Source organism: Somniosus microcephalus, chromosome 1, assembly GCF_052327205.1.
Source record: "Somniosus microcephalus isolate GS21.2 chromosome 1, FLI_Smic_1.0, whole genome shotgun sequence".
Taxonomy (NCBI): domain Eukaryota; kingdom Metazoa; phylum Chordata; class Chondrichthyes; order Squaliformes; family Somniosidae; genus Somniosus; species Somniosus microcephalus.
The window spans coordinates 320,034,707-320,060,442 of NC_140987.1; the positions used below are offsets into that span (position 1 = coordinate 320,034,707).

The 25,736-nt window shown below is 48.2% G+C and overlaps 1 protein-coding gene across 1 annotated transcript in view; it reads left to right on the plus strand.

Moving 5' to 3' along the window:
- LOC147124880 (gamma-aminobutyric acid receptor subunit gamma-4-like) overlaps positions 1 to 25,736 on the plus strand; it is a 782,579-nt gene that overhangs the window by 605,813 nt on the left and 151,030 nt on the right. Inside the window, exon 4 of the mRNA XM_085994155.1 lies at positions 5,864 to 6,084. Within this exon, the coding sequence (XP_085850281.1) occupies positions 5,864 to 6,084 (221 nt within the window). The remainder of the gene's footprint in view (positions 1 to 5,863; positions 6,085 to 25,736) is intronic.

The window sequence follows — 25,736 nt, forward strand, 5'->3', positions numbered from 1 at the left end:
CCCGGGGGCGGCGCGGTGAAGGGTATTGCGGTAGGGGTCGGGCCCGAGTCCCAGGGTCGCGAACAGTACCTGGAGAACGCCTCCTGGTCCCGATGGGCCACCTCCAGGGAGAGAGCGAGGGCTGCAGCTTTGTCCAGGTCGAGGTCCTTTGCTTCCAATAATCGCTGCCATGAGTAGTCGGACCGTAGGCCTTTCACGAAGGCATCGCGGACGTTGTCTTCCGTATTTTCTGCCGCCGTTACTGCTTTAAAGTTACAGTCTCTGCCGAGTGCTTGTAGCACCCGTAAAAATTCCTCCACCGGCTCCCCTGGCAGTTGCGGGCGGGACCTTAGGAGGTGCCTGGTATACATGGGGTTTACCGGGGTTTGGTACTGTCTTTTCAGCCGGTTGATGGCGTCCTCGTATGTTTTAAGGTCCCGGATGAGCGCGAATACGTTAGGGCTCAGTTGGGCATTCAGAACTCTTAGCTTGGATCTCTGAGGCACGTTGGACTCTTCCAGGTAGGCTTCAAAGCAGCCCAGCCAGTGATCGAAGTCGAGGGCTGCGTTCGCTGCCCGTGGATTTAGATCCAGGTACGGTGGTCTGAGGGCTCGCAGCCAAGCCGGCTGTTGTGATTGTTGCGGCTCGGCGTCTGAAAGCTGCTGTGGCTGTTGTGGCGGGGTGTCTGGATGAGACATCTTAAAATTTAGTCAATAAAATTGATATACCTATCAATTCGTCCAATGAAAAGCGACGAGTTAGGAAAGTAACTATAGGTTTTTATTGACTAAATAACAGAGCCCACCCTCATGGGTGATCGGATCCAGCAAGGAGGAATACCAGCCAGTCGACTACCTTTATACCTGGGCAGGTAGGTGGAGCCATGGGCGGAGTCAGTGATGGTTAGCCCAGGTATAACAGTGTGAAAAGAGGCGACCTCGTATAGTGATACAACAGTGAGAACAGTGATAACAATATAACAGTGATAACTATAGTGTAACGATAGTGAACGATAAAAGTGGTTTACCACACACACTTGATGCTCACTAGATGCACACTTGATGCACTGTTCATGCACACTTGATGCACACGTGATGCACCATTGATGCACACTTGGTGCACTCTTGATGCACACTTAATGCACACTTGATGCACCATTGATGCACAATTAATGCACCATTGATGCAACATTGATGCAATGTTGATGCAATGTTGATGCAACAGTGAGGCACCGTTGGTGCACACTTGATGCGCACTTGATGCCATGTTGATGCACACTCGATGCACACTTGATGCACCATTGATGCAACGTTGATGCAATGTTGATGCCACATTGAAGTACATTTGATGCACACTTAATGTAAGTTGATGCACACTTGATGCAACATTGATGCACAGTGGATGCATCATTGATGCACAGTTGATGCAATGCTGATGTACAGTTAATGCACCATTGATGCGCCGTTGATGCACACTTGATGCACAGTTGATGCACCCTTGTTTCACAGTTGATGCACACTTGATGCAATGTTGATGCAACCTTGATGCAATGTTGATGCAATGTTGATGCACAGTTGATGCACACTTGTTGCAAAGTTGATGCGCAATTGATGCACAGTTGATGCACACTTGATGCAATGTTGATGCACAATTGATGCACAGTTGATGCACACTTGATGCAATGTTGATGCACCGTTGATGCACACTTGCTGCAATGTTGGGCTGATAAGTGGCAGGTAACATTCGCGCCACAGAAGTGCCAGGCAATGACTGTCTCCAACAAGCGAGAGACTAACCACCGCCCCTTGACATTCAACAGTATCACCATCACCGAATCCCCCACCATCAACGTCCTGGGGGTTCACCCTTGACCAGAAACTTAACTGGACCAGCCACATAAATACTGTGGCAACAAGAGCAGGTCAGAGGCTGGGTATTCTGTGGCGAGTGTCTCACCTTCTGACTCCCCAAAGCCTTTCCACCATCTACAAGGCACAAGTAAGGAGTGTGATGGAATACTCTACACTTGCCTGGATGAGTGCAGCTCCAACAATACTGTAGAAGCTTGACACCATCCAGGAAAAAGCAACCCGCTTGATTGGCACCCAATCCGCCACATTAAACATTCACTCACTCCACCACCGGCGTACCATGGCTGCAGTGTGTACCATCTACAAGATGCGCTGCAGCAACACACCAAGGCTTCTTTGGCAGCACCTCCCAAACCCTCGACCTCTTCCACCTAGAAGGACAAGTCAGCAGGCGCATGAAAACACCACCACCTCCAAGTTCCCCTCCAATTCGCACACTATCCTGACTTAGAAATATATTGCCGATCCTTCATCGTTGTTGGGTCAAAATCCTAGAACTCCCTACTTAACAGCACTGTGGGAGCACCTTCACCACACGGAGTGCAGTGGTTCATGATGGCGGCTCACCACCACCTTCTCAAGGGCAATTAGGGATGGGCAATAAATGCTGGCCTTGCCAACGACACCCATATCCCATAAAGGAATAATAAAAAAGACCCATAGTTGATGCACCTTTGTTGCAACGTTAATGCAACTTTGATGCAAAGTTAATGCACACTTGGCTGCACACTTGATGCACATTTGCTTGCACCGTTGATGCACACTTGATGCACACGTGCCTGCACACTTGATGCACACTTGATGCAATGTTTATGCACACTTGATGCACAGTTGATGCACACTTGATACACTGTTGATGCACGCTGATTGCACACTTCATGCACACTTGATGCACCGTTGATGCACACTTGATGCAGCATTGATGCACATTTGATGCACCGTTGTTGCACCATTGATGCACACTTGATGCACACTTGATGCACACTTGATGCACTATTGATGCACAGTTGATGCACGCTTGATGAACCGTTGATGCACACTTGATGCACCATTGATGCACACTTGATACCCCATTGATGCACACTTGATGCACACTTGATGCACTGTTAATGCACACTTGCTGCACACTTGATGCACTATTGATGCACAGTTGATGCACAGTTGATGCACCGTTGATGTACACTTAATGCACACTTGATGCACCACTGATGCACACTTGATGCAGCATTGATGCACACTTGATGCACACTTGATACACTGTTGATGCACACTTGATGCATGCTTGATGCACACTAGATGCACACTTGATGCTCACTAGATGCACACTTGATGCACTGTTCATGCACACTTGATGCACACGTGATGCACCATTGATGCACACTTGGTGCACTCTTGATGCACACTTAATGCACACTTGATGCACCATTGATGCACACTTGATGCATGCTTGATGCACTCTTGATACACCGTTGATGCACACTTGGTGCATGCTTGATGCACACTAGATGCACACTTGATGCACTGTTCATGCACACTTGATGCACTGTTGATGCACAGTTGATGCACACTTGATGCACCATTGATGCACACTTGATGCACCGTTGATGCACCGTTGATGCACACTTGATACACCATTGATGCACACTTGATGCATGCTTGATGCACACTAGATGCACACTAGATGCACACTTGATGCACTGTTCATGCACACTTGATGCACACTTGATGCACTGTAGATGCACTATTGATTCACACTTGATGCACCATTGAGGCACACTTGTTGCACACTTGATGCACTGTTGATGCACACGTGATGCACTGTTGATGCACACTTGATGCACACTTGATGCACTGTTGGTGCACACTTGATGCACACTTGATGCACTGTTGATCCACACTTGATGCACACTTGATGCACCGTTGATGCACACTTGATGCACACTTGATGCACCATTGATGCATCATTGATGTACACTTACTGCACACTTGATGCACTGTTGATGCACACTTGATTCACACTTGATGCACACTTGATGCACTGTTGATGCACACTTGATGCACACTTGATGCACTGTTGATGCACACTTGATGCACACTTGATGAACCATTGATGCACATTTGATGCACCATTGATGCAAACTTGATGCACACTTGATGCACCGCTGATGTGCACTTGATGCACTGTTGATGTACACTTGATGCACACTTGATGTACACTTGATGCACACTTGATGTACACTTCATGCACCATTGATGCACACTTGAGGCACACTTGATGCACTGTTGATGTACACTTGATGTACACTTGATGCACTGTTGATGCACACTTGATGCACACTTGATGTACACTTGATGCACCGTTGATGCACACTTGAGGCACACTTGATGCACCGTTGATGCACACTTGAGGCACACTTGATGCACTGTTGATGTACACTTGATGCACTCTTGATGCACTGTTGATGCAATGTTGAGGTGTTAGCGATGACTCTCCCCAATTTTTCGGTAGCTTCCATGCCTTGTGAGCATAATCCGCGCTGACCTGGTTGCGCTGAGCCTGGAAATTTCCTGCTTTTATGCCACTAATTGCACTCTGGGCGGGTTAGACTGAAATAAACCAGGTGCAGCAGCTCCCCATGCCACCCGAATCCGGCGGGACTGACGAGTTTGAGAGGTTTGGACAGATGCCACACTTTGCTTGCTCATTTCAGGGGAAGCTAGATATGCCCATGAGGGAAAAAGGAATAGAAGGATTAGTTGATGGGGTGAGATGAAGTATTGTGGGAGTAGGTTTGTGTGGAGCATAAACACCAGCATGACCAGTGCTCTAAATACTATGTAATTTAAGGCTTCAAAATATGTTTTAATCAGCATTCCTCATGGAGACTGAACCCCTCCCCTAAACCAGTACAGTCTGACCCACCCCTCGCCCACACTGGTACAGTCTGACCCACCCCTCGCCCACACTGGTACAGTCTGACCCACCCCTCCCCTAAACCAGTACAGGCTGACCCACCCCTCGCCCACACAGGTACAGTCTGACCCACCCCTCGCCCACACTGGTACAGTCTGACCCACCCCTCGCCCACACTGGTACAGTCTGACCCACCCCTCCCCTAAACCAGTACAGTCTGACCCACCCCTCGCCCACACTGGTACAGTCTGACCCACCCCTCGTACACTGGTACAGTCTGACCCACCCCTCGCCCACACCGGTACAGTCTGACCCACCCCTCCCCTAAACCAGTACAGTCTGACCCACCCCTCGCCTACACTGGTACAGTCTGACCCACCCCTCGCCCACACTGGTACAGTCTGACCCACTCCTCCCTCACACCGGTACAGTCTGACCCACCCCTCCCCCACACCGGTACAGTCTGACCCACCCCTCGCCCACACTGGTACAGTCTGACCCACCCCTTGCCCACACTGGTACAGTCTGACCCACCCCTCCTCCACACCGATACAGTCTGACCCACCCCTCACCCACACCGGTACAGACTGACCCACCCCTCCCCTAAACCAGTACAGTCTGACGCACCCCTCACCCACACTGGTACAGACTGACCCACCCCTCGCCAACATTGGTACAGTCTGACCCACCCCTCACCCACACTGGTACAGTCTGACCCACCCCTCCTCCACACCAGTACAGTCTGACCCACCCCTCCTCCACACCGGTACAGTCTGACCCTCCCCTCCCCTAAACCAGTACAGTATGACGCAACCCTCACCCACACTGGTACAGACTGACCCACCCCTCGCCAACATTGGTACAGTCTGACCCACCTCTCACCCACACTGGTACAGACTGACCCACCCCTCGCCCACACTGGTACAGTCTGACCCACCCCTCGCCCACACTGGTATAGTCTGACCCTCCCCCCCACATCGGTACAGTCTGACCCACCCCTACCCCCCACCGGTATAGTCTGACCCACCCCTCCCCCCACCGGTACTGTCTGACCCAACCCTCCCCTCGTGAATTTAAATGGGTCTGCCTTGTGTTGCAGGAGTACACCATCGATATCTTCTTCGCACAGACCTGGTATGACAGGAGGCTGCGTTTTAACAGCACACTGAAAGTCCTGACCTTGAACACTAACATGGTGGAACGCATTTGGATCCCGGATACGATATTCCGAAACTCGAAGCGGGCAGACGCTCATTGGATCACCACACCTAATCAGCTGCTGCGAATCTGGAACGATGGCAAGATCCTCTACACTCTGAGGTAGGGCTGCCAATTCTGGTCGGACATATTCCTGGAGGTTACATGACGTGACCTCCCTCCTTCCTCTGTCCCACCCCCACAATCCCGCCATTGGTCGCCCGACAAGCCCATCCCTGGGCGCAAAGCCTTCCCACGGCCAATCGGAACGTGAACAGACTCTTCATTATCCGATTGGATGATTCTTGACTCTCAAACAACCTTCTTTCCCATCTCCAATGTTTTTTATAAATAATAAACAGAAGTGTTCAAAGAAATGAAAAGACACACTATTTATTTCACTATTTATCTATGATTTTACTCCTGGGTTGCTGGCAGCTGTGCCCAGGAGAGTAATCTTCAATTCCTGGAGACTCCAGGACGGTCCTACAGCGTTGGCGACCCCACCCTGAGGTAACACTCCACTCGACCAATGGCCACGCCACCTGGCCACAGTGACTGCGGCTACATTGCCATTAGTCAATTAGATTGGAGAGCTGCACTCAGCCACAGTGGTCATGTGTGACCCAGCCCATCACAGGCTGAATAAAAGGCCCGTCCTTCACAGTCCCTGCTGAATTAAACGTTCGGCTCGAATGCTGACTCAGTCACTAAACGTTTGGAGTTTTCAGGCCAGAGAGTCCCAGCTCAAAGCGCAGCCTCTGCCGGCCTGTCTGATCACAGCCGAGGTGGGGGGGGGTGGTGGTGCGGGGGCGTTGCAGCTGACCTCAGTAACCCTGACAAAGGAAGGGGGAAAGCCCCAAGGGCTCCTGCTCCTGATGGGAAGTGTGTGAGTGTGTCTGTGTGTTTGAGTGTGTGTGTGGCATATCAGTGATTGTGAGTGTGTGTGCATGAGTGAATGTGTGAGTAAAAGTAAGTGTGTGTGTTTGTGTGAGTGTGCGTGCACATGAGTGAATGTGTGATGTTGCATATGTGTGTGAGTTTGTATGTATTATTCTGTGTATATATCTGTATGTATCTGTGTGCTATGTGTGAGTGTGTCTGTTAGTGTTTGTGTGTCTTGTGTATGAGTGTGTTTATGTCTGTATGTGTGTCTGTGTGGATGTGTCTGAGTGTTGTGCGTGTATTGTGTCTGAGTGTATTGTGCCTGTCTGTCTGTGTTGATGTGTCTGCATGTGTTTTATATGCCTGTGTGTGTCTGTCTCTGTTTGTGTCTATGCGTGTGTGTGTGTGCCTGTCTGTATTTGTCTGTATGTGTGTCTGTGTCTGTGTGTGAGTGTATGTGCGTGAGTGTATGTGTGAGAGTGTATGTGTGAGAGTTGATGGGATGTGGGCATTGCCGGCAATGCCAGAATTTATTGCCCATCCCAAATCACCCTTGAGAAGGAGGTGGTGAGCCGCCTTCTTGAACTGCTGCAGTCCATGTGGTGAAGGTTTGTGTGTGTGTGTGTGTGTGTGTGTGTGTGTGTGTGTGTGTGTCTTTGTGTGTGAGAGTTTTTCTGAAAGTGTGTGTGAGAGCACGTGTGAGAGTGTGTTTGTGTGTTTGTGTGTTAGTGTGTTTGTGTGTGTGTGAGAGAGTGTGTGTGAGAGTGTGTGTGTGTGTTAGAGTGTGTTTGTGTGTGTGTGTGAGAGTGTGTGTGAGAGTGTGTGTGTGTGTTAGAGTGTGTTTGTGTGTGTGTGTGAGAGGGAGTGTGTGTGTCTGAGAGTGAGTGTGTGTGTGAGAATGTGTTTGTGTGTGTGAGAATGTGTGTGTGTGAGAGTGTGTGTGTGAGAGTGTGTGTGTGAGTGTGTGTGTGTGAGTGTGTGTGAGAGTGTGTGTGTGAGTGTGTGTGCGAGTGTGTGTGTGTGTGTGAGAGGGTGTTTGTGTGTGAGAGTGTGTGTGAGTGTGTGTGCGAGTGTGTGTGTGAGAGGGTGTTTGTGTGTGAGAGTGTGTGTGTGTGAGTGAGTGTGTGTGTGAGAGTGTGTGTCTGTGAGTGAGTGTGTGTGTGAGAGTGAGTGTGTCTGTGTGACAGTGTGTTTGTGTGTGTGAGAGTGTGTGTCAGAGTGTGTGTGAGAGTGTGTGTCAGAGTGTGTGTGTGAGAGTGTGTGTGCATGAATGTGTGTGTCTGTGTGTGTGAGTGTGTACGAGTGTGTGTGTCTTTGTGTGTGAGAGTGTGTGTTTGTGTTTGTGTGTTAATGTATTTGTGTGTGTGAGAGAGTGTGTGAGACTGTGTGTGTGAGAGTGTGTGTGTGTGAGAGTGTGTTTGTGTGAGAGTGTGTGTGTGTTTGAATGAGTGTGTGTGAGAGAGAGAGTGTATGAGTGTATGTATGTGAGAGTATGTGTGTGTGAGTGTGTGTGTGAGAGAGATTGTGTGAGAGTGTGTGTGTGAGATTGTGAGTGTGTGTGTGAGTGTTTGTGTTTGTGAGAGTGTGTGTGTGCGTGTGTGTGTGAATGTGTGAGTGTGCAAAAGAGAGGGTGTGAGAGTGTGTGTGAGAGTATGTGTGTGTGAGAGAGAGTGTGTGTGTGAGTGTGTGTGAGAGAGAGAGTGTGTGTAAGAGTGTGTGTGTGAGTGCATGTGTGTGAGAGAGAGATTGTGTGAGAGTGTGTGTGTGCGTGTGTGTGAGAGAGAGAGTGTGTGTCAGAGTGTGTGTGTGAGTGCATGTGTGTGAGAGAGAGATTGTGTGAGAGTGTGTGTGTGCGTGTGTGTGAGAGTGTGTGTAAGAGTGTGTGTGTGAGTGCATGTGTGTGAGAGAGAGATTGTGTGAGAGTGTGTGTGTGCGAGTGTGTGTGTGTGTGTGAGAGTGTGATTGTGTGTGTGAGAGTGTGTGTGAGAGTGTGTTTGTGAGAATGTGTGTTTGTGAGAGTGTGTTTGTGGGTGAGTGTGTGTGTGAGTGAGTGACTGTGTGTGTGTCTGTGGGTTTTAGTGTGTGTGAGTGTATATGTGCATCTGTGAGAGTGTGTGTGAGAGTGTGTATGTGAGAGAGTGTGTATGTGAGAGAGTGTATGTGTGAGAGTGTGTGTGTATGTGTGTGTGTGAGTGTGTGTGTGTGTGAGTGTGTGTGTGTGTGAAAGAGTGTGTGTGAGTGTGTCTGTGAGAGTGAATGTGTGAGTGTGTGTGTGTGTGAGTGTGTGTGTGTGTGAGTTTGTGTGAGAGAGTGTGTGAGAGTGTGTGTGAGTGTGTGTGAGTGTGTGTGTGTATTTGTGTGAGTGTGTATGCGAGTGCATGTGTGAGAGTGTGTACGTGAGAGTATGTGTGTGTGTGCGTGTGTGTATGTGAGAGAGATTGTGTGAGAGTGTGTGCGTGTGAAATTGTGTGTGTGTGAGTATGTGTGTGTGAGAGAGAATGTGTGTGTGTGATTGTGATTGTGTGTGTGAGAGTGTATGTGTGTGAGAGTGTGTGTGTGAGAGAGAGAGTGTGAGTGTGTGTGAGTGTGTGCGTGAGTATGTGTGTGTGAGAGAGAGTGTGTGAGAGAGTGTGTGTGTGAGAGAGAGAGTGTGAGTGTGTGTGAGTGTGTGTGTGAGTATGTGTGTGTGAGAGAGTGTGTGAGAGAGTGTGTGTGTGAGAGAGAGAGTGTGAGTGTGTGTGAGTGTGTGTGTGAGTGTGTGTGTGAGTGTTTGAGAGAGAGTGTGTGAGAGAGTGTGTGAGTGTGTGTGTTAGAAATAGTGTGTGCGAGTGTGTGTGTGAGAGAGAGTGTGTGAGAGAGTGTGTGTGAGAGAGTGTGTGTGAGAGTTTGAGTGTGAGAGTGTGCGTGTGCGTCTGTGTGTGTGTGTGAGTGTATGTGTGAGAGAGAGTGTGTGTGTGTTTGTGTGAGAGTGTGTGTGTCTGACTGCATGTGTGAGAGTTTGCGGGTGTGAGTGTGTGTGTGTGAAAGTGTGTGTTAGAGTGTGTGTGTGAGTGTGTGTGTGTGAGTGTGTGTGAGAGAGTGTGTGCGAGAGAAAGTGTGTGTGTGAGAGTGTTTGTGTGAGATTGTGTGTGTGTGTGTGAATGTGTGTGTGAGAGTGAGTGCGACAGAAAGTGTGTGTGTGAGAGTGTTTATGTGAGATTGTGTGTGTGTGTGAATGTGTGTGTGAGAGTGTGTGAGAGTCTGAATGTGTGTGAATGTGTGAGTGTATGTATGAGTGTGACTGTGTCTGTGAGTGTGAAAGTGTGTGTGTGAGTGATTCAGTGTGAGAGAGAGTGTGTGAGAGAGAGTTTGTGTGAGTGTGTGAGAGAGAGTGTGTGAATGTGTGTGTCAGCATGTGTGTGTGAGAGAGTGTGTGTGAGTGTGTATGTGTGAAAGTGTGTGTTAGAGTGTGTGTGTGAGTGTGTGATTGTGAGTATGTGTGTGGGTGAGTGTGTCTGTGAGTGATTGAGTGAGTGAGTTGTGTGTGTGTCAGTGTGTGTGTGGATTTGTGTGTGAGAGTGTGTGTGTGTGTGTGAGTGATTCAGTGTGAGAGAGAGTGTGTGAGAGAGAGTTTGTGTGAGTGTGTGAGAGCGAGTGTGTGTGAGTGTGTGTGTTTATGTGTGTGTGAGAGAGTGTTTGTGCAAGAGAGTGTGTGAGTGTGTGTGAGAGAGAATGTGTGAGAGTGTGTGAGGAGGTGTGTGAGAAAGAATGTGTGAGAGTATGTGTGTGTGTGAGTGTGTGTGTGTGAGTGTGTGTGTGAATGTGTCTGTGAGCATCTGTGTGTGAGAGAGTGTGTGTGAGGGTGTGTGTGAGAGTGTGTGAGAGTGTGTGTGTGAGTGTGTGTGTGAGCGAGTGTGTGTGAGTGTGTGTGAGAGAGTGTGTGTGAGGGTGTGTGTGAGAGTGTGTGAGAGTGTGTGTGTGAGTGTGTGTGTGAGCGAGTATGTGTGAGTGTGTGTGTGAATGTGTGTGTGAGAGAGAGAGTGTGTGAGAGTATGTGAGTGTGTGTATCTGTGTGTGTGAGTTTGTGCGTGAAAGTGTGTGAGAGAGAGTGTGTGTGAGATAGTGTGTGTGTGTGAATGTGTGTGAGAGAGTGTTTGTGCGAGAGTGTGTGTGTGTGTATGAGAGAGAGTGTGTGAGAGTGTGTGAGGATGTGTTTGAGAGAGAACGTGTGAGAGTATGTGTGTGTGTGTGAGTGTGTGTGTGAGAGAGAGTGGGTGTGAGTGTGTGTGTTTCTCTGTGTGTGTGTGCGTGAGAAAGAGTGTGTGAGAGTATGTGAGTGTGTGTGTGAGAAAGACTGTGAAAGTGAGTGTGTGTGTATGAATGTGTGTGTGAGAGAGTGTGTGAGAGTCTGAATGGGAGTGAATGTGTGAGTGTGTGTGTGAGTGTGTGTGTGTGTGTTTGAGAGTGAGAGTGTGTGAGAGTGTGTGTGTGAATGTGTGTGTGAGAGTGTGTGTGCGAGAGAGAGTGTGTGCGTGAGAGAGTTTGTGTGAGATTGTGTGTGTGTGAATGTGTGTGTGAGAGTGAGTGTATGAGAGTGTGTGTGTGTGTGAATGTGTGTGTGAGAGTGTGTGTGTAAGTGTGTGTGTGTGAGTGTGTGTGAGAGTGTGTGTGTGTGAGAAAGAGTGTCTGTGTGTGTGAATGTGTGTGTGAGACAGTGTTTTAGAGTCTGAATGTGTGTGAATGTGTGAGTGTATGTGTGAGTGTGAATGTGTGTGTGAGTGTGTGTATTTGAGTGTGTGTGTGAGTGTGTGTGTGTGAGAGAGTGTGTGTGAGTGTGTGTGTGAATGTGTGTGTGTGAGAGTGTGTTTGTGTGAGAGTGTGTGAGCGTGTGTGTGAGAGAGAATGTTTGAGAGTATGTGTGTGTGTGTGTGTGTGAGAGAGTGGGTGTGAGTGTGTGTGTGAGAGAGTGTGTGTGAGAGTGTGTGTGTTTCTGCGTGTGTGTGCATGAGAGAGAGTATGTGAGTGTGTGTTTGAGAAAGACTGTGAGAGTGAGTGTGTGTGTATGAATGTGTGTGTGAGAGAGTGTGTGTGTCTGAATGGGAGTGGATGTGTGTGTGTGTGTGTGAGTGTGTGTGTGTGTGTTTGAGAGTGAGAGTGTGTGTGAATGTGTGTGTGAGAGAGAGTGTATCAGAGTGTGTGTGTGAATGTGTGTGTGAATGTGCGTGTGAGCATGTGTGTGTGAGAGAGTGTGTGTGAGTGTGTGTGTGTGAGAGAGTGTGTGTGAGTGTGTGTGTGAGTGTGTGTATGTGAGAGAGTGTGTGAGAGTGTGTGTGTGAGTGTGTGTGTGTGTGTGTGTGAGTGTGTGTGTGAGTCTGAGTGTGTGAGAGAGTGTGTGTGAGTGAGAGTGTGTGGGAGTGTGTGTTTAAATGTGTGTGTGAGAGAGTGTTTGTGCGAGAGAGTGTGTGTGAGAGAGATTGCGTGAGAGTGTGTGAGGATGTGTGTGAGAGAGAATGTGTGAGAGTATGTGTGTGTGTGAGTGTGTGTGTGTGAGAGAGTGGGTGTGTGTGAGAGAGTGGGTGTGTGTGAGAGAGTGTGTTTGTGTGAGATTTTGTGTGTGTGTGAATGTGTGTGTGAGAGTGTGTGTATGAGAGTGTGTGTGTGAATGTGTGTGTGAGAGTATGTGTGTGTGTGTGAGAGTGTTTGTGTGAGATTGTGTGTGTGTGTGAGTGTGTGTATGAGAGTTTGTGTGTGTGAATGTGTGTGTGAGCATGTGTGTGTGTGAGTGTGTGTGAGTGTGAGTGGGTGTGTGTGAGAGTTTGTGTGTGAGTGTGAGTGTGTGTGTGTGAATGTGTGTGTGCGCGTGTGTGTGTGAGAGAGTGTGTGTGAGGGTGTGTGTGAGGGTGTGTGTGAGAGTGTGTGTGAGTGTGTGTGTGTGAGTGTGTGTGTGAGTGTGTGTGTGAATGTGCGTGTGTGTGAGTGTGTGTGAGAGTGTGTGAGACAGTGTGTCTGAGAGAGAGTGTGTGTGAGAGAGAGCGTGTGTGAGTGTGTGTGTATGAGAGAGTGTGTCTGTGTGTGTGAGAGTTTGTGAGTGTGTATATATGTGTGAGAGAGAGTGTGTGAGAGAGTGTGTGAGTGTGTGTGTGAGAGAGAGTGTGTGAGAGCGTGTGTGTTTTGAGGGTGTGTATGAGAGAGAGTGTGTGAGAGTGTGTGTGTGTGTGTGAGAGAGATGTGTGTGAGTGTGTGAGAGAGAGTGTGTTAGTGTGTGTTTGAGAGTGTGTGTATGAATGTGTGTGTGAGTGTGTGTGTGTGTGAGTGTGTGTGTGTAAGAGAGAGTGTGTGTGTGAGTGTGAGTGTGTGTATGAGAGAGAGTGTGTGAGAGTATGTGAGTGTGTGTGTGAGACAGACTGTGAGAGTGAGTGTGTGTGTATGAATATGTGTGTGAGAGAGTGTGTGAGAGTCTGAATGGGAGTGAATGTGTGAGTGTGTGTGTATGTGTGTTTGATTGTGAGAGTGTGTGAGAGAGTGTGTGTGTGAATGTGTGAGAGTGTGTGTGATAGTGTGTGAGTGTGTGTGTGAGAGAGTGTGTTTGAGAATGTGTGTGTGAGATTGAGTGTGAGAGTGTGTGAGTGTGTGTATGTGTGAGAGTGTGTGTGATAGTGTGTGAGTGTGTGTATGTGTGAGTTTGTGTGTGTGAGAGAGTTTGTGGGTATGCGAGTGAGAGTGTGAGAGAGTGTGTGTGTGTAAATGTGTGTGTGAGAGAGAGTGTGTGAGAGTGCGTGTGTGTGAGAGTGTGTGTGTGAGAGTGAGTGTGAGAATGTGTGTGTATGTGAATGTGTGTGTGAGAGTGTGTGAGAGAGAGAGTGTGTGTGTGAGTGTGTGTGTGAGAGTGTGTGTGTGAATGTGTGTGTGTGTGAATGTGTGTGTGAGAGAGAGTGTGTGTGAGAGAGAGTGTGTGTGAATGAGAGTGTGTGTGAGTGTGTGTGTAAGTGTGTGTGTGAGAATGTGTGTGTGAGAGTGCGTGTGTGTAAGAGTGTGTGTGTGAGAGTGTGTGTGAGAGTGAGTGTGAGAGTGTGTGTGTATGAGAGAGAGGGTGTGAGAGTATGTATGTGTGAGAGTGTGTGTGTATGAGAGAGAGAGTGTGTGAGAGTGTGTATGTAAGAGAGAGTGTGTGTGAGAGAGAGTGTGTGTGTGTGTGTGTGAGTGTGTGTGTGTATGAGCGAGTGTGTGTGATAGAGTCTGTGTGAGAGTGCGTGTGTGTGAGAGAGAGTGTACTTGAGAGTGTGTGTGTGCGAGTGTGTGTGTGTATGCGAGAGCGTATGTGTGACAGAGTCCGTGTGAGAGTGCGTGTGTGTGAGAGAGTGTGTGAGAGTGTGTGTGTGTGAGTGTGTGTGTGTATGAGAGAGTGTGTGTGACAGAGTGTGTGTGAGAGTGCGTGTGTGTGAGAGAGAGTGTACGTGAGAGTGTGTGTGTATGAGAAAGTGTGTGACGGTGTGTGTGAGAGAGTGTGTGAGTGTGTGTGTTTATGAGAGAGGGTGTTTGTGAGATTGAGTGTGTGTGAGATTGAGTGTGTGTATGTGTGAGAGAGTGTGTGTGAGAGTGGGTGTTAGTGTGTGTGTGTGAGAGTGTGTGAGAGTGTGTGTGTGTGAGGGTGTGTGTGAGAGAGTGTGTGAGAGTCTGTGTGTGTGTGAGTGCGTGTGTGAGAGAGTGTGTGTGATAGTGTGTGTGTTTCTGTGTGTCTGCGCATGCGAGAGAGTGTGTGAGAGTATGTGAGTGTGTGTGTGTGAGAAAGAATGTCAGAGTGAGTGTGTGTGTATGAATGTGTGTGTGAGAGAGTCTGTGAAAGCCTGAATGGGAGTGAATGTGTGAGTGTGTGTGTGAGTGTGTGTGTTTGAGACTAAGCATGTGTGTGTGTGAATGTGTGTGTGAGAGTGAGTGTGTGAGAGAGAGTGTGTGTGTGAGAGTGTTTGTGTGAGATTGTGTGTGTGTGTGAGTGTGTATATGAGAGTGTGTGTGAGTGAATGTGTGTGTGAGTGCGTGTGTGTGAGTGTGTGAGAGAGAGTGTGTGTGTTTCTGTGTGTGTGCGTGAGAGAGTGTGTGAGAGTATGTGAGTGTTTGTGTGTTAGAATGACTGAGAGAGTGGGTGTGTGTGTGTGAGAGAGTGAGAGTGTGTGAGAGAGTGTGTGTGTGTGAATGTGTGTGTGAGAGTGTGTGTGTGAGAGAGAGTGTGTGTGAGAGTGTGTCTGAGAGAGTGTGTGTGTGAGAGAGAGTGTGTGTGAGTGTGTGTGTATGAGAGAGTGTGTCTGTGTGTGTGAGTGTGTGTATATGTGTGTGGGTTGAGTGTGAGTGTGTGAGAGTGTGTGTGAGTGAGAGTGTGTGTGAGTGTGTGTGTGAGAGAGAGTGTTTGAGAATGTGTGTGTGAGATTGAGTGTGAGAGTGTGTGAGTGTGTGTATGTGTGAGAGTGTGTGTGATAGTGTGTGAGTGTGTGTGTGAGAGAGTGTGTTTGAGAATGTGTGTGTGAGATTGAGTGTGAGAGTGTGTGAGTGTGTGTATGTGTGAGAGCGTGTGTGATAGTGTGTGAGTGTGTGTATGTGTGAGTTTGTGTGTGTGAGAGAGTTTGTGGGTATGCGAGTGAGAGTGTGAGAGAGTGTGTGTGTGTAAATGTGTGTGTGAGAGAGAGTGTGTGAGAGTGCGTGTGTGTGTGAGTGTGTGTGTGAGAGTGAGTGTGAGAATGTGTGTGTATGTGAATGTGTGTGTGAGAGTGTGTGAGAGAGAGAGTGTGTGTGTGAGTGTGTGTGTGAGAGTGTGTGTGTGAATGTGTGTGTGTGTGAATGTGTGTGTGAGAGAGAGTGTGTGTGAGAGAGAGTGTGTGTGAATGAGAGTGTGTGTGAGTGTGTGTGTAAGTGTGTGTGTGAGAGTGTGTGTGAGAGTGAGTGTGAGAGTGTGTGTGTATGAGAGAGAGGGTGTGAGAGTATGTATGTGTGAGAGTGTGTGTGTATGAGAGAGTGTGTGAGAGTGTGTATGTAAGAGAGAGTGTGTGTGAGAGAGAGAGTGTGTGTGTGTGTGTGAGTGTGTGTGTGTATGAGAGAGTGTGTGTGATAGAGTCTGTGTGAGAGTGCGTGTGTGTGAGAGAGAGTGTACGTGAGAGTGTGTGTGTGCGAGTGTGTGTGTGTATGCGAGAGCGTATGTGTGACAGAGTCCGTGTGAGAGTGCGTGTGTGTGAGAGAGTGTGTGAGAGTGTGTGTGTGTGAGTGTGTGTGTGTATGAGAGAGTGTGTGTGACAGAGTCTGTGTGAGAGTGCGTGTGTGTGAGAGAGAGTGTACGTGAGAGTGTGTGTGTATGAGAAAGTGTGTGACGGTGTGTGTGAGAGAGTGTGTGAGTGTGTGTGTTTATGAGAGAGGGTGTTTGTGAGATTGAGTGTGTGTGAGATTGAGTGTGTGTATGTGTGAGAGAGTGTGTGTGAGAGTGGGTGTTAGTGTGTGTGTGTGAGAGTGTGTGAGAGTGTGTGTGTGTGAGGGTGTGTGTGAGAGAGTGTGTGAGAGTCTGTGTGTGTGTGAGTGCGTGTGTGAGAGAGTGTGTGTGATAGTGTGTGTGTTTCTGTGTGTGTGCGCATGCGAGAGAGTGTGTGAGAGTATGTGAGTGTGTGTGTGTGAGAAAGAATGTCAGAGTGAGTGTGTGTGTATGAATGTGTGTGAGAGAGAGTCTGTGAAAGCCTGAATGGGAGTGAATGTGTGAGTGTGTGTGTGAGTGTGTGTGTTTGAGACTAAGCATGTGTGTGTGTGAATGTGTGTGTGAGAGAGTGTGTTTGAGAATGTGTGTGTGAGATTGAGTGTGAGAGTGTGTGAGTGTGTGTATGTGTGAGAGTGTGTGTGATAGTGTGTGAGTGTGTGTATGTGTGAGTTTGTGTGTGTGAGAGAGTTTGTGGGTATGCGAGTGAGAGTGTGAGAGAGTGTGTGTGTGTAAATGTGTGTGTGAGAGAGAGTGTGTGAGAGTGCGTGTGTGTGTGAGTGTGTGTGTGAGAGTGAGTGTGAGAATGTGTGTGTATGTGAATGTGTGTGTGAGAGTGTGTGAGAGAGAGAGTGTGTGTGTGAGTGTGTGTGTGAGAGTGTGTGTGTGAATGTGTGTGTGTGTGAATGTGTGTGTGAGAGAGAGTGTGTGTGAGAGAGAGTGTGTGTGAATGAGAGTGTGTGTGAGTGTGTGTGTAAGTGTGTGTGTGAGAATGTGTGTGTGAGAGTGCGTGTGTGTAAGAGTGTGTGTGTGAGAGTGTGTGTGAGAGTGAGTGTGAGAGTGTGTGTGTATGAGAGAGAGGGTGTGAGAGTATGTATGTGTGAGAGTGTGTGTGTATGAGAGAGAGAGTGTGTGAGAGTGTGTATGTAAGAGAGAGTGTGTGTGAGAGAGAGTGTGTGTGTGTGTGTGTGAGTGTGTGTGTGTATGAGCGAGTGTGTGTGATAGAGTCTGTGTGAGAGTGCGTGTGTGTGAGAGAGAGTGTACTTGAGAGTGTGTGTGTGCGAGTGTGTGTGTGTATGCGAGAGCGTATGTGTGACAGAGTCCGTGTGAGAGTGCGTGTGTGTGAGAGAGTGTGTGAGAGTGTGTGTGTGTGAGTGTGTGTGTGTATGAGAGAGTGTGTGTGACAGAGTGTGTGTGAGAGTGCGTGTGTGTGAGAGAGAGTGTACGTGAGAGTGTGTGTGTATGAGAAAGTGTGTGACGGTGTGTGTGAGAGAGTGTGTGAGTGTGTGTGTTTATGAGAGAGGGTGTTTGTGAGATTGAGTGTGTGTGAGATTGAGTGTGTGTATGTGTGAGAGAGTGTGTGTGAGAGTGGGTGTTAGTGTGTGTGTGTGAGAGTGTGTGAGAGTGTGTGTGTGTGAGGGTGTGTGTGAGAGAGTGTGTGAGAGTCTGTGTGTGTGTGAGTGCGTGTGTGAGAGAGTGTGTGTGATAGTGTGTGTGTTTCTGTGTGTCTGCGCATGCGAGAGAGTGTGTGAGAGTATGTGAGTGTGTGTGTGTGAGAAAGAATGTCAGAGTGAGTGTGTGTGTATGAATGTGTGTGTGAGAGAGTCTGTGAAAGCCTGAATGGGAGTGAATGTGTGAGTGTGTGTGTGAGTGTGTGTGTTTGAGACTAAGCATGTGTGTGTGTGAATGTGTGTGTGAGAGTGAGTGTGTGAGAGAGAGTGTGTGTGTGAGAGTGTTTGTGTGAGATTGTGTGTGTGTGTGAGTGTGTATATGAGAGTGTGTGTGAGTGAATGTGTGTGTGAGTGCGTGTGTGTGAGTGTGTGAGAGAGAGTGTGTGTGTTTCTGTGTGTGTGCGTGAGAGAGTGTGTGAGAGTATGTGAGTGTTTGTGTGTTAGAATGACTGAGAGAGTGGGTGTGTGTGTGTGAGAGAGTGAGAGTGTGTGAGAGAGTGTGTGTGTGTGAATGTGTGTGTGAGAGTGTGTGTGTGAGAGAGAGTGTGTGTGAGAGTGTGTCTGAGAGAGTGTGTGTGTGAGAGAGAGTGTGTGTGAGTGTGTGTGTATGAGAGAGTGTGTCTGTGTGTGTGAGTGTGTGTATATGTGTGTGGGTTGAGTGTGAGTGTGTGAGAGTGTGTGTGAGTGAGAGTGTGTGTGAGTGTGTGTGTGAGAGAGAGTGTTTGAGAATGTGTGTGTGAGATTGAGTGTGAGAGTGTGTGAGTGTGTGTATGTGTGAGAGTGTGTGTGATAGTGTGTGAGTGTGTGTGTGAGAGAGTGTGTTTGAGAATGTGTGTGTGAGATTGAGTGTGAGAGTGTGTGAGTGTGTGTATGTGTGAGAGCGTGTGTGATAGTGTGTGAGTGTGTGTATGTGTGAGTTTGTGTGTGTGAGAGAGTTTGTGGGTATGCGAGTGAGAGTGTGAGAGAGTGTGTGTGTGTAAATGTGTGTGTGAGAGAGAGTGTGTGAGAGTGCGTGTGTGTGTGAGTGTGTGTGTGAGAGTGAGTGTGAGAATGTGTGTGTATGTGAATGTGTGTGTGAGAGTGTGTGAGAGAGAGAGTGTGTGTGTGAGTGTGTGTGTGAGAGTGTGTGTGTGAATGTGTGTGTGTGTGAATGTGTGTGTGAGAGAGAGTGTGTGTGAGAGAGAGTGTGTGTGAATGAGAGTGTGTGTGAGTGTGTGTGTAAGTGTGTGTGTGAGAGTGTGTGTGAGAGTGAGTGTGAGAGTGTGTGTGTATGAGAGAGAGGGTGTGAGAGTATGTATGTGTGAGAGTGTGTGTGTATGAGAGAGTGTGTGAGAGTGTGTATGTAAGAGAGAGTGTGTGTGAGAGAGAGAGTGTGTGTGTGTGTGTGAGTGTGTGTGTGTATGAGAGAGTGTGTGTGATAGAGTCTGTGTGAGAGTGCGTGTGTGTGAGAGAGAGTGTACGTGAGAGTGTGTGTGTGCGAGTGTGTGTGTGTATGCGAGAGCGTATGTGTGACAGAGTCCGTGTGAGAGTGCGTGTGTGTGAGAGAGTGTGTGAGAGTGTGTGTGTGTGAGTGTGTGTGTGTATGAGAGAGTGTGTGTGACAGAGTCTGTGTGAGAGTGCGTGTGTGTGAGAGAGAGTGTACGTGAGAGTGTGTGTGTATGAGAAAGTGTGTGACGGTGTGTGTGAGAGAGTGTGTGAGTGTGTGTGTTTATGAGAGAGGGTGTTTGTGAGATTGAGTGTGTGTGAGATTGAGTGTGTGTATGTGTGAGAGAGTGTGTGTGAGAGTGGGTGTTAGTGTGTGTGTGTGAGAGTGTGTGAGAGTGTGTGTGTGTGAGGGTGTGTGTGAGAGAGTGTGTGAGAGTCTGTGTGTGTGTGAGTGCGTGTGTGAGAGAGTGTGTGTGATAGTGTGTGTGTTTCTGTGTGTGTGCGCATGCGAGAGAGTGTGTGAGAGTATGTGAGTGTGTGTGTGTGAGAAAGAATGTCAGAGTGAGTGTGTGTGTATGAATGTGTGTGAGAGAGAGTCTGTGAAAGCCTGAATGGGAGTGAATGTGTGAGTGTGTGTGTGAGTGTGTGTGTTTGAGACTAAGCATGTGTGTGTGTGAATGTGTGTGTGAGAGTGAGTGTGTGAGAGAGAGTGTGTGTGTGAGAGTGTTTGTGTGAGATTGTGTGTGTGTGTGAGTGTGTATATGAGAGTGTGTGTGAGTGAATGTGTGTGTGAGTGCGTGTGTGTGAGTGTGTGAGAGAGAGTGTGTGTGTTTCTGTGTGTGTGCGTGAGAGAGTGTGTGAGAGTATGTGAGTGTTTGTGTGTTAGAATGACTGAGAGAGTGGGTGTGTGTGTGTGAGAGAGTGAGAGTGTGTGAGAGAGTGTGTGTGTGTGAATGTGTGTGTGAGAGTGTGTGTGTGAGAGAGAGTGTGTGTGAGAGTGTGTCTGAGAGAGTGTGTGTGTGAGAGAGAGTGTGTGTGAGTGTGTGTGTATGAGAGAGTGTGTCTGTGTGTGTGAGTGTGTGTATATGTGTGTGGGTTGAGTGTGAGTGTGTGAGAGTGTGTGTGAGTGAGAGTGTGTGTGAGTGTGTGTGTAAGTGTGTGTGTGAGAGAGTGTGTGTGCGAGAGAGAGTGTGTGAGATAAAGTGTGTGAGTGTGTGTATGAGAGAGAGTGTGTGAGAGTGTGTGTGTGAGGGTGTGTGTGAGAGTGTGTGTGTGTGAGAGTGTGTGTGCGAGAGAGAGTGTGTGAGATAGAGTGTGTGAGAGTGTGTGTGAGTGAGAGTGTGTGTTTGAGAGTGTTTGTGTGAGAGTGAGAGTGTGTGAGTGTGTGTATGAGAGTCTGTATGTGTGAATGTATGAGTGAGCATGTGTGAGTGTGAGTGTGTGTGTGAGAGAGTGTGTGTGAGAGTGTGTGTGTTTCTGTGTGTGTGCGTGAGAGTGTGTGAGAGTATGTGAGTGTGTGTGTGTGTGAGACTGTGAGTGTGTGAGAGAGTGTGTGTGAGTGAGAGTGTGTGTGAGTGTGTGTGTGAGAGAGAGTGTGTGTGAGAGTGTGTGTGTGAGTGTGTGTGTGAGAGATATTGTGTGTGTGTGAATGTGTGTGTGAGAGTCTGAATGTGTGTGAATGTGTGAGTGTGTGTATGTGTGAATGTGTGTGTGAGAGTGCATGTGTTAATGTGTGTGTGAGCGTGTGTGTGAGTTTGTGTGTGTGAGAGAGAGTGTCTGTGAGTTTTTGTGTATGAGAGAGTGGGTGTGAGAAAGTATGTGTGAAATTGTGTGTGAGAGTGTGTGAGTGTGTGTGTGAGAGTGCGTGTGTGTGAGAGTGTGTGAGACAGTATGTCTGAGAGAGAGTGTGTCTATGAGAGAATGTGTCTGTGTGTGTGAGTGTGTGAATGTGTGTGTGTGTGAGTGTGAGTGTGTGAGAGAGTGTGTGTGAGAGAGAGTGTATGAGAGTGCGTGTGTGTGAGAGAGAGTGTGTGTGAGTGTGTGTGTGTGTGAGTGTGTGTGTGAGAGATAGTGTGTGTGTGTGAATGTGTGTGTGAGAGAGAAAGTGTCTGTGAGTGTGTGTGTGTGAGAGTGTGTGTGTGTGAATGTGTGTGTGAGACAGTGTGTGAGAGTCTGAATGTGTGTGAATGTGTGAGTGTGTGTGTGTGTGAGTGTGAATGTGCGTGTGAGAGTGAGTGTGAGAATGTGTGTGTGTGTGAATGTGTGTGTGAGAGTGTGTGAGAGAGAGAGTGTGTGTATTAGTGTGCGTGAGAGTGTGTGTATGAGAGAGAGTGTGTGTGTGAGAGTGTGCGTGAGAGTGAGTGTGTGAGAGAGAGTGTGTGATTGTGTGTGTGTGAGAGAGAGGGTGTGTGTGAGGGAGTTTGTGTGAGAGTGTGTGTGTGACAGAGTCCGTGTGAGAGTGCGTGTGTGTGAGAGAGTGTGTGAGAGTGTGTGTGTGTGAGTGTGTGTGTGTATGAGAGAGTGTGTGTGACAGAGTCTGTGTGAGAGTGCGTGTGTGTGAGAGAGAGTGTACGTGAGAGTGTGTGTGTATGAGAAAGTGTGTGACGGTGTGTGTGAGAGAGTGTGTGAGTGTGTGTGTTTATGAGAGAGGGTGTTTGTGAGATTGAGTGTGTGTGAGATTGAGTGTGTGTATGTGTGAGAGAGTGTGTGTGAGAGTGGGTGTTAGTGTGTGTGTGTGAGAGTGTGTGAGAGTGTGTGTGTGTGAGGGTGTGTGTGAGAGAGTGTGTGAGAGTCTGTGTGTGTGTGAGTGCGTGTGTGAGAGAGTGTGTGTGATAGTGTGTGTGTTTCTGTGTGTGTGCGCATGCGAGAGAGTGTGTGAGAGTATGTGAGTGTGTGTGTGTGAGAAAGAATGTCAGAGTGAGTGTGTGTGTATGAATGTGTGTGAGAGAGAGTCTGTGAAAGCCTGAATGGGAGTGAATGTGTGAGTGTGTGTGTGAGTGTGTGTGTTTGAGACTAAGCATGTGTGTGTGTGAATGTGTGTGTGAGAGTGAGTGTGTGAGAGAGAGTGTGTGTGTGAGAGTGTTTGTGTGAGATTGTGTGTGTGTGTGAGTGTGTATATGAGAGTGTGTGTGAGTGAATGTGTGTGTGAGTGCGTGTGTGTGAGTGTGTGAGAGAGAGTGTGTGTGTTTCTGTGTGTGTGCGTGAGAGAGTGTGTGAGAGTATGTGAGTGTTTGTGTGTTAGAATGACTGAGAGAGTGGGTGTGTGTGTGTGAGAGAGTGAGAGTGTGTGAGAGAGTGTGTGTGTGTGAATGTGTGTGTGAGAGTGTGTGTGTGAGAGAGAGTGTGTGTGAGAGTGTGTCTGAGAGAGTGTGTGTGTGAGAGAGAGTGTGTGTGAGTGTGTGTGTATGAGAGAGTGTGTCTGTGTGTGTGAGTGTGTGTATATGTGTGTGGGTTGAGTGTGAGTGTGTGAGAGTGTGTGTGAGTGAGAGTGTGTGTGAGTGTGTGTGTAAGTGTGTGTGTGAGAGAGTGTGTGTGCGAGAGAGAGTGTGTGAGATAAAGTGTGTGAGTGTGTGTATGAGAGAGAGTGTGTGAGAGTGTGTGTGTGAGGGTGTGTGTGAGAGTGTGTGTGTGTGAGAGTGTGTGTGCGAGAGAGAGTGTGTGAGATAGAGTGTGTGAGAGTGTGTGTGAGTGAGAGTGTGTGTTTGAGAGTGTTTGTGTGAGAGTGAGAGTGTGTGAGTGTGTGTATGAGAGTCTGTATGTGTGAATGTATGAGTGAGCATGTGTGAGTGTGAGTGTGTGTGTGAGAGAGTGTGTGTGAGAGTGTGTGTGTTTCTGTGTGTGTGCGTGAGAGTGTGTGAGAGTATGTGAGTGTGTGTGTGTGTGAGACTGTGAGTGTGTGAGAGAGTGTGTGTGAGTGAGAGTGTGTGTGAGTGTGTGTGTGAGAGAGAGTGTGTGTGAGAGTGTGTGTGTGAGTGTGTGTGTGAGAGATATTGTGTGTGTGTGAATGTGTGTGTGAGAGTCTGAATGTGTGTGAATGTGTGAGTGTGTGTATGTGTGAATGTGTGTGTGAGAGTGCATGTGTTAATGTGTGTGTGAGCGTGTGTGTGAGTTTGTGTGTGTGAGAGAGAGTGTCTGTGAGTTTTTGTGTATGAGAGAGTGGGTGTGAGAAAGTATGTGTGAAATTGTGTGTGAGAGTGTGTGAGTGTGTGTGTGAGAGTGCGTGTGTGTGAGAGTGTGTGAGACAGTATGTCTGAGAGAGAGTGTGTCTATGAGAGAATGTGTCTGTGTGTGTGAGTGTGTGAATGTGTGTGTGTGTGAGTGTGAGTGTGTGAGAGAGTGTGTGTGAGAGAGAGTGTATGAGAGTGCGTGTGTGTGAGAGAGAGTGTGTGTGAGTGTGTGTGTGTGTGAGTGTGTGTGTGAGAGATAGTGTGTGTGTGTGAATGTGTGTGTGAGAGAGAAAGTGTCTGTGAGTGTGTGTGTGTGAGAGTGTGTGTGTGTGAATGTGTGTGTGAGACAGTGTGTGAGAGTCTGAATGTGTGTGAATGTGTGAGTGTGTGTGTGTGTGAGTGTGAATGTGCGTGTGAGAGTGAGTGTGAGAATGTGTGTGTGTGTGAATGTGTGTGTGAGAGTGTGTAAGAGAGAGAGTGTGTGTATTAGTGTGCGTGAGAGTGTGTGTATGAGAGAGAGTGTGTGTGTGAGAGTGTGCGTGAGAGTGAGTGTGTGAGAGAGAGTGTGTGATTGTGTGTGTGTGAGAGAGAGGGTGTGTGTGAGGGAGTTTGTGTGAGAGTGTGTGTGTAAGAGAGAGTGTGTGTGAGAGTGTGTGTGTGCGAGTGTGTGTGTGTATGCGAGAGAGTGTGTGTGACAGAGTCCGTGTGAGAGTGTGTGTGTATGAGAGAGTGTGTGTGATAGAGTCTGTGTGAGAGTGCGTGTGTGTGAGAGAGAGTGTACGTGAGAGTGTGTGTGTATGAGAAATGTGTGTGAGAGTGCGTGTGAGAGAGTGTGTGTGAGTGTGTGTGTTTATGAGAGAGGGTCATAGAGTCATAGTCATAGAGTTATACAGCACGGATAGAGGCCCTTCGGCCCATCGTGTTCACGCCGGCCATCAAGCCCTGTCTAATCTAATCCCATATTCCAGCATTTGGTCCGTAGCCTTGTATGCTATGGCATTTCAAGTGCTCATCCAAATGCTTCTTAAATGTTGTGAGGGTTTCTGCCTCCACAACCCTTTCAGGCAGTGAGTTCCAGACTCCAACCACCCTCTGGGTGAAAAAGTTCTTTCTCAAATCCCCTCTAAACGTCCCGCCCTTTACCTTGAATCTATGCCCCCTAGTTATTGACCCTTCTACTAAGGGAAAAAGCTCCTCAGTATCCATCCTATCTAAGCCCCTCATAATTTTGTACACCTCAATCATGTCCCCCCTCAGCCTCCTCTGCTCCAAGGAAAACAAACCCAATCTGCCCAGTCTCTCTTCATAGCTGAAGCGCTCCAGCCCTTGTGTTTGTGTGAGAGTGTTTGTGAGAGTGTGTGTGTGTGAGATTGAGTGTGTGTATGTGTGAGAGAGAGTGTGTGTGAGAGTGGGTGTTAGTGTGTGTGAGTGTGCCTGAGAGTGTGGGAGATAGTGTGTGTGAGAGAGAATGTGTGTGAGAGACTGTCTGTGTGTGTGAGAGAGTGTGTGAGAGAGAGTGTGTGTGTTAGTTTGTGTGTGTGAGAGAGTGTGTGGGTATGTGAGTGAGAGTGTGTGTGAGTGTGTGTGAATGTGCGTGTGTGTGAGTGTGTGTGTGAGAGTGCGTGTGTGTATGAATGTGTGTGTGAGAGAGTGTGTGAAAGTCTGAATGGGAGTGAATGTGTGAGTGTGTGTGTGAGTGTGTGTGTGTGTGTTTAAGATTGAGCATGTGTGAGAGGGTGTGTGTGTGTGAGGGTGTGTGTGAGAGAGAGTGTGTGAGAGTGCGTGTGTGTGTGCGTGCGAGAGAGTGTGTGTATATGTGAGTGTGTGTGTGTGAGAAAGAGTGTGAGAGTAAGTGTGTCTGTATGAATGTGTGTGTGAGAGAGTTTGTGAAAGTCTGAATGGGAGTGAATATGTGAGTGTGTGAGAGAAAGTGTGTTTGAGAGTGAGCGTGTGTGGGAGAAAGTGTGTTTGAGAGTGAGCGTGTGTGAGAGAGTGTGTGTGTGTGAATGTGTGTGTGAGAGTGTGTGTGTGAGAGAGAGTGTGTGTGTGAGTGTGTTTGTGTGAGATTGTGTGTGTGTGAGTGTGTGTATGAGGGTGTGTGTGTGAGAGTGTGTCAGAGTGTGTGAGGCAGTGTGTGAGAGAGAGTGTGTGTGAGTGTGTGTGTGCGTGTGTGTGAGAGTGTGTGTGTGTGTGAATGTATGTGTGAGAGTGTGTGTGTGAATGTGTGTGTGAGAGTGTGTGTGTGAATGTGTGTGTGAGCTTGTGTGTGTGAGTGTGTGTGTGAGAGAGAGAGTGTATGTGTGAGTGTTTGTGTATGACAGAGTGTGTGTGACAGAGTGTGTGTGTGAGAATGTGTGTGTGAGAGTGTGTGTGAGAGTGTGCGAGAGTGTGTGTGTGTGAGTTTGTGTGTGTGTGAGAGAGTGT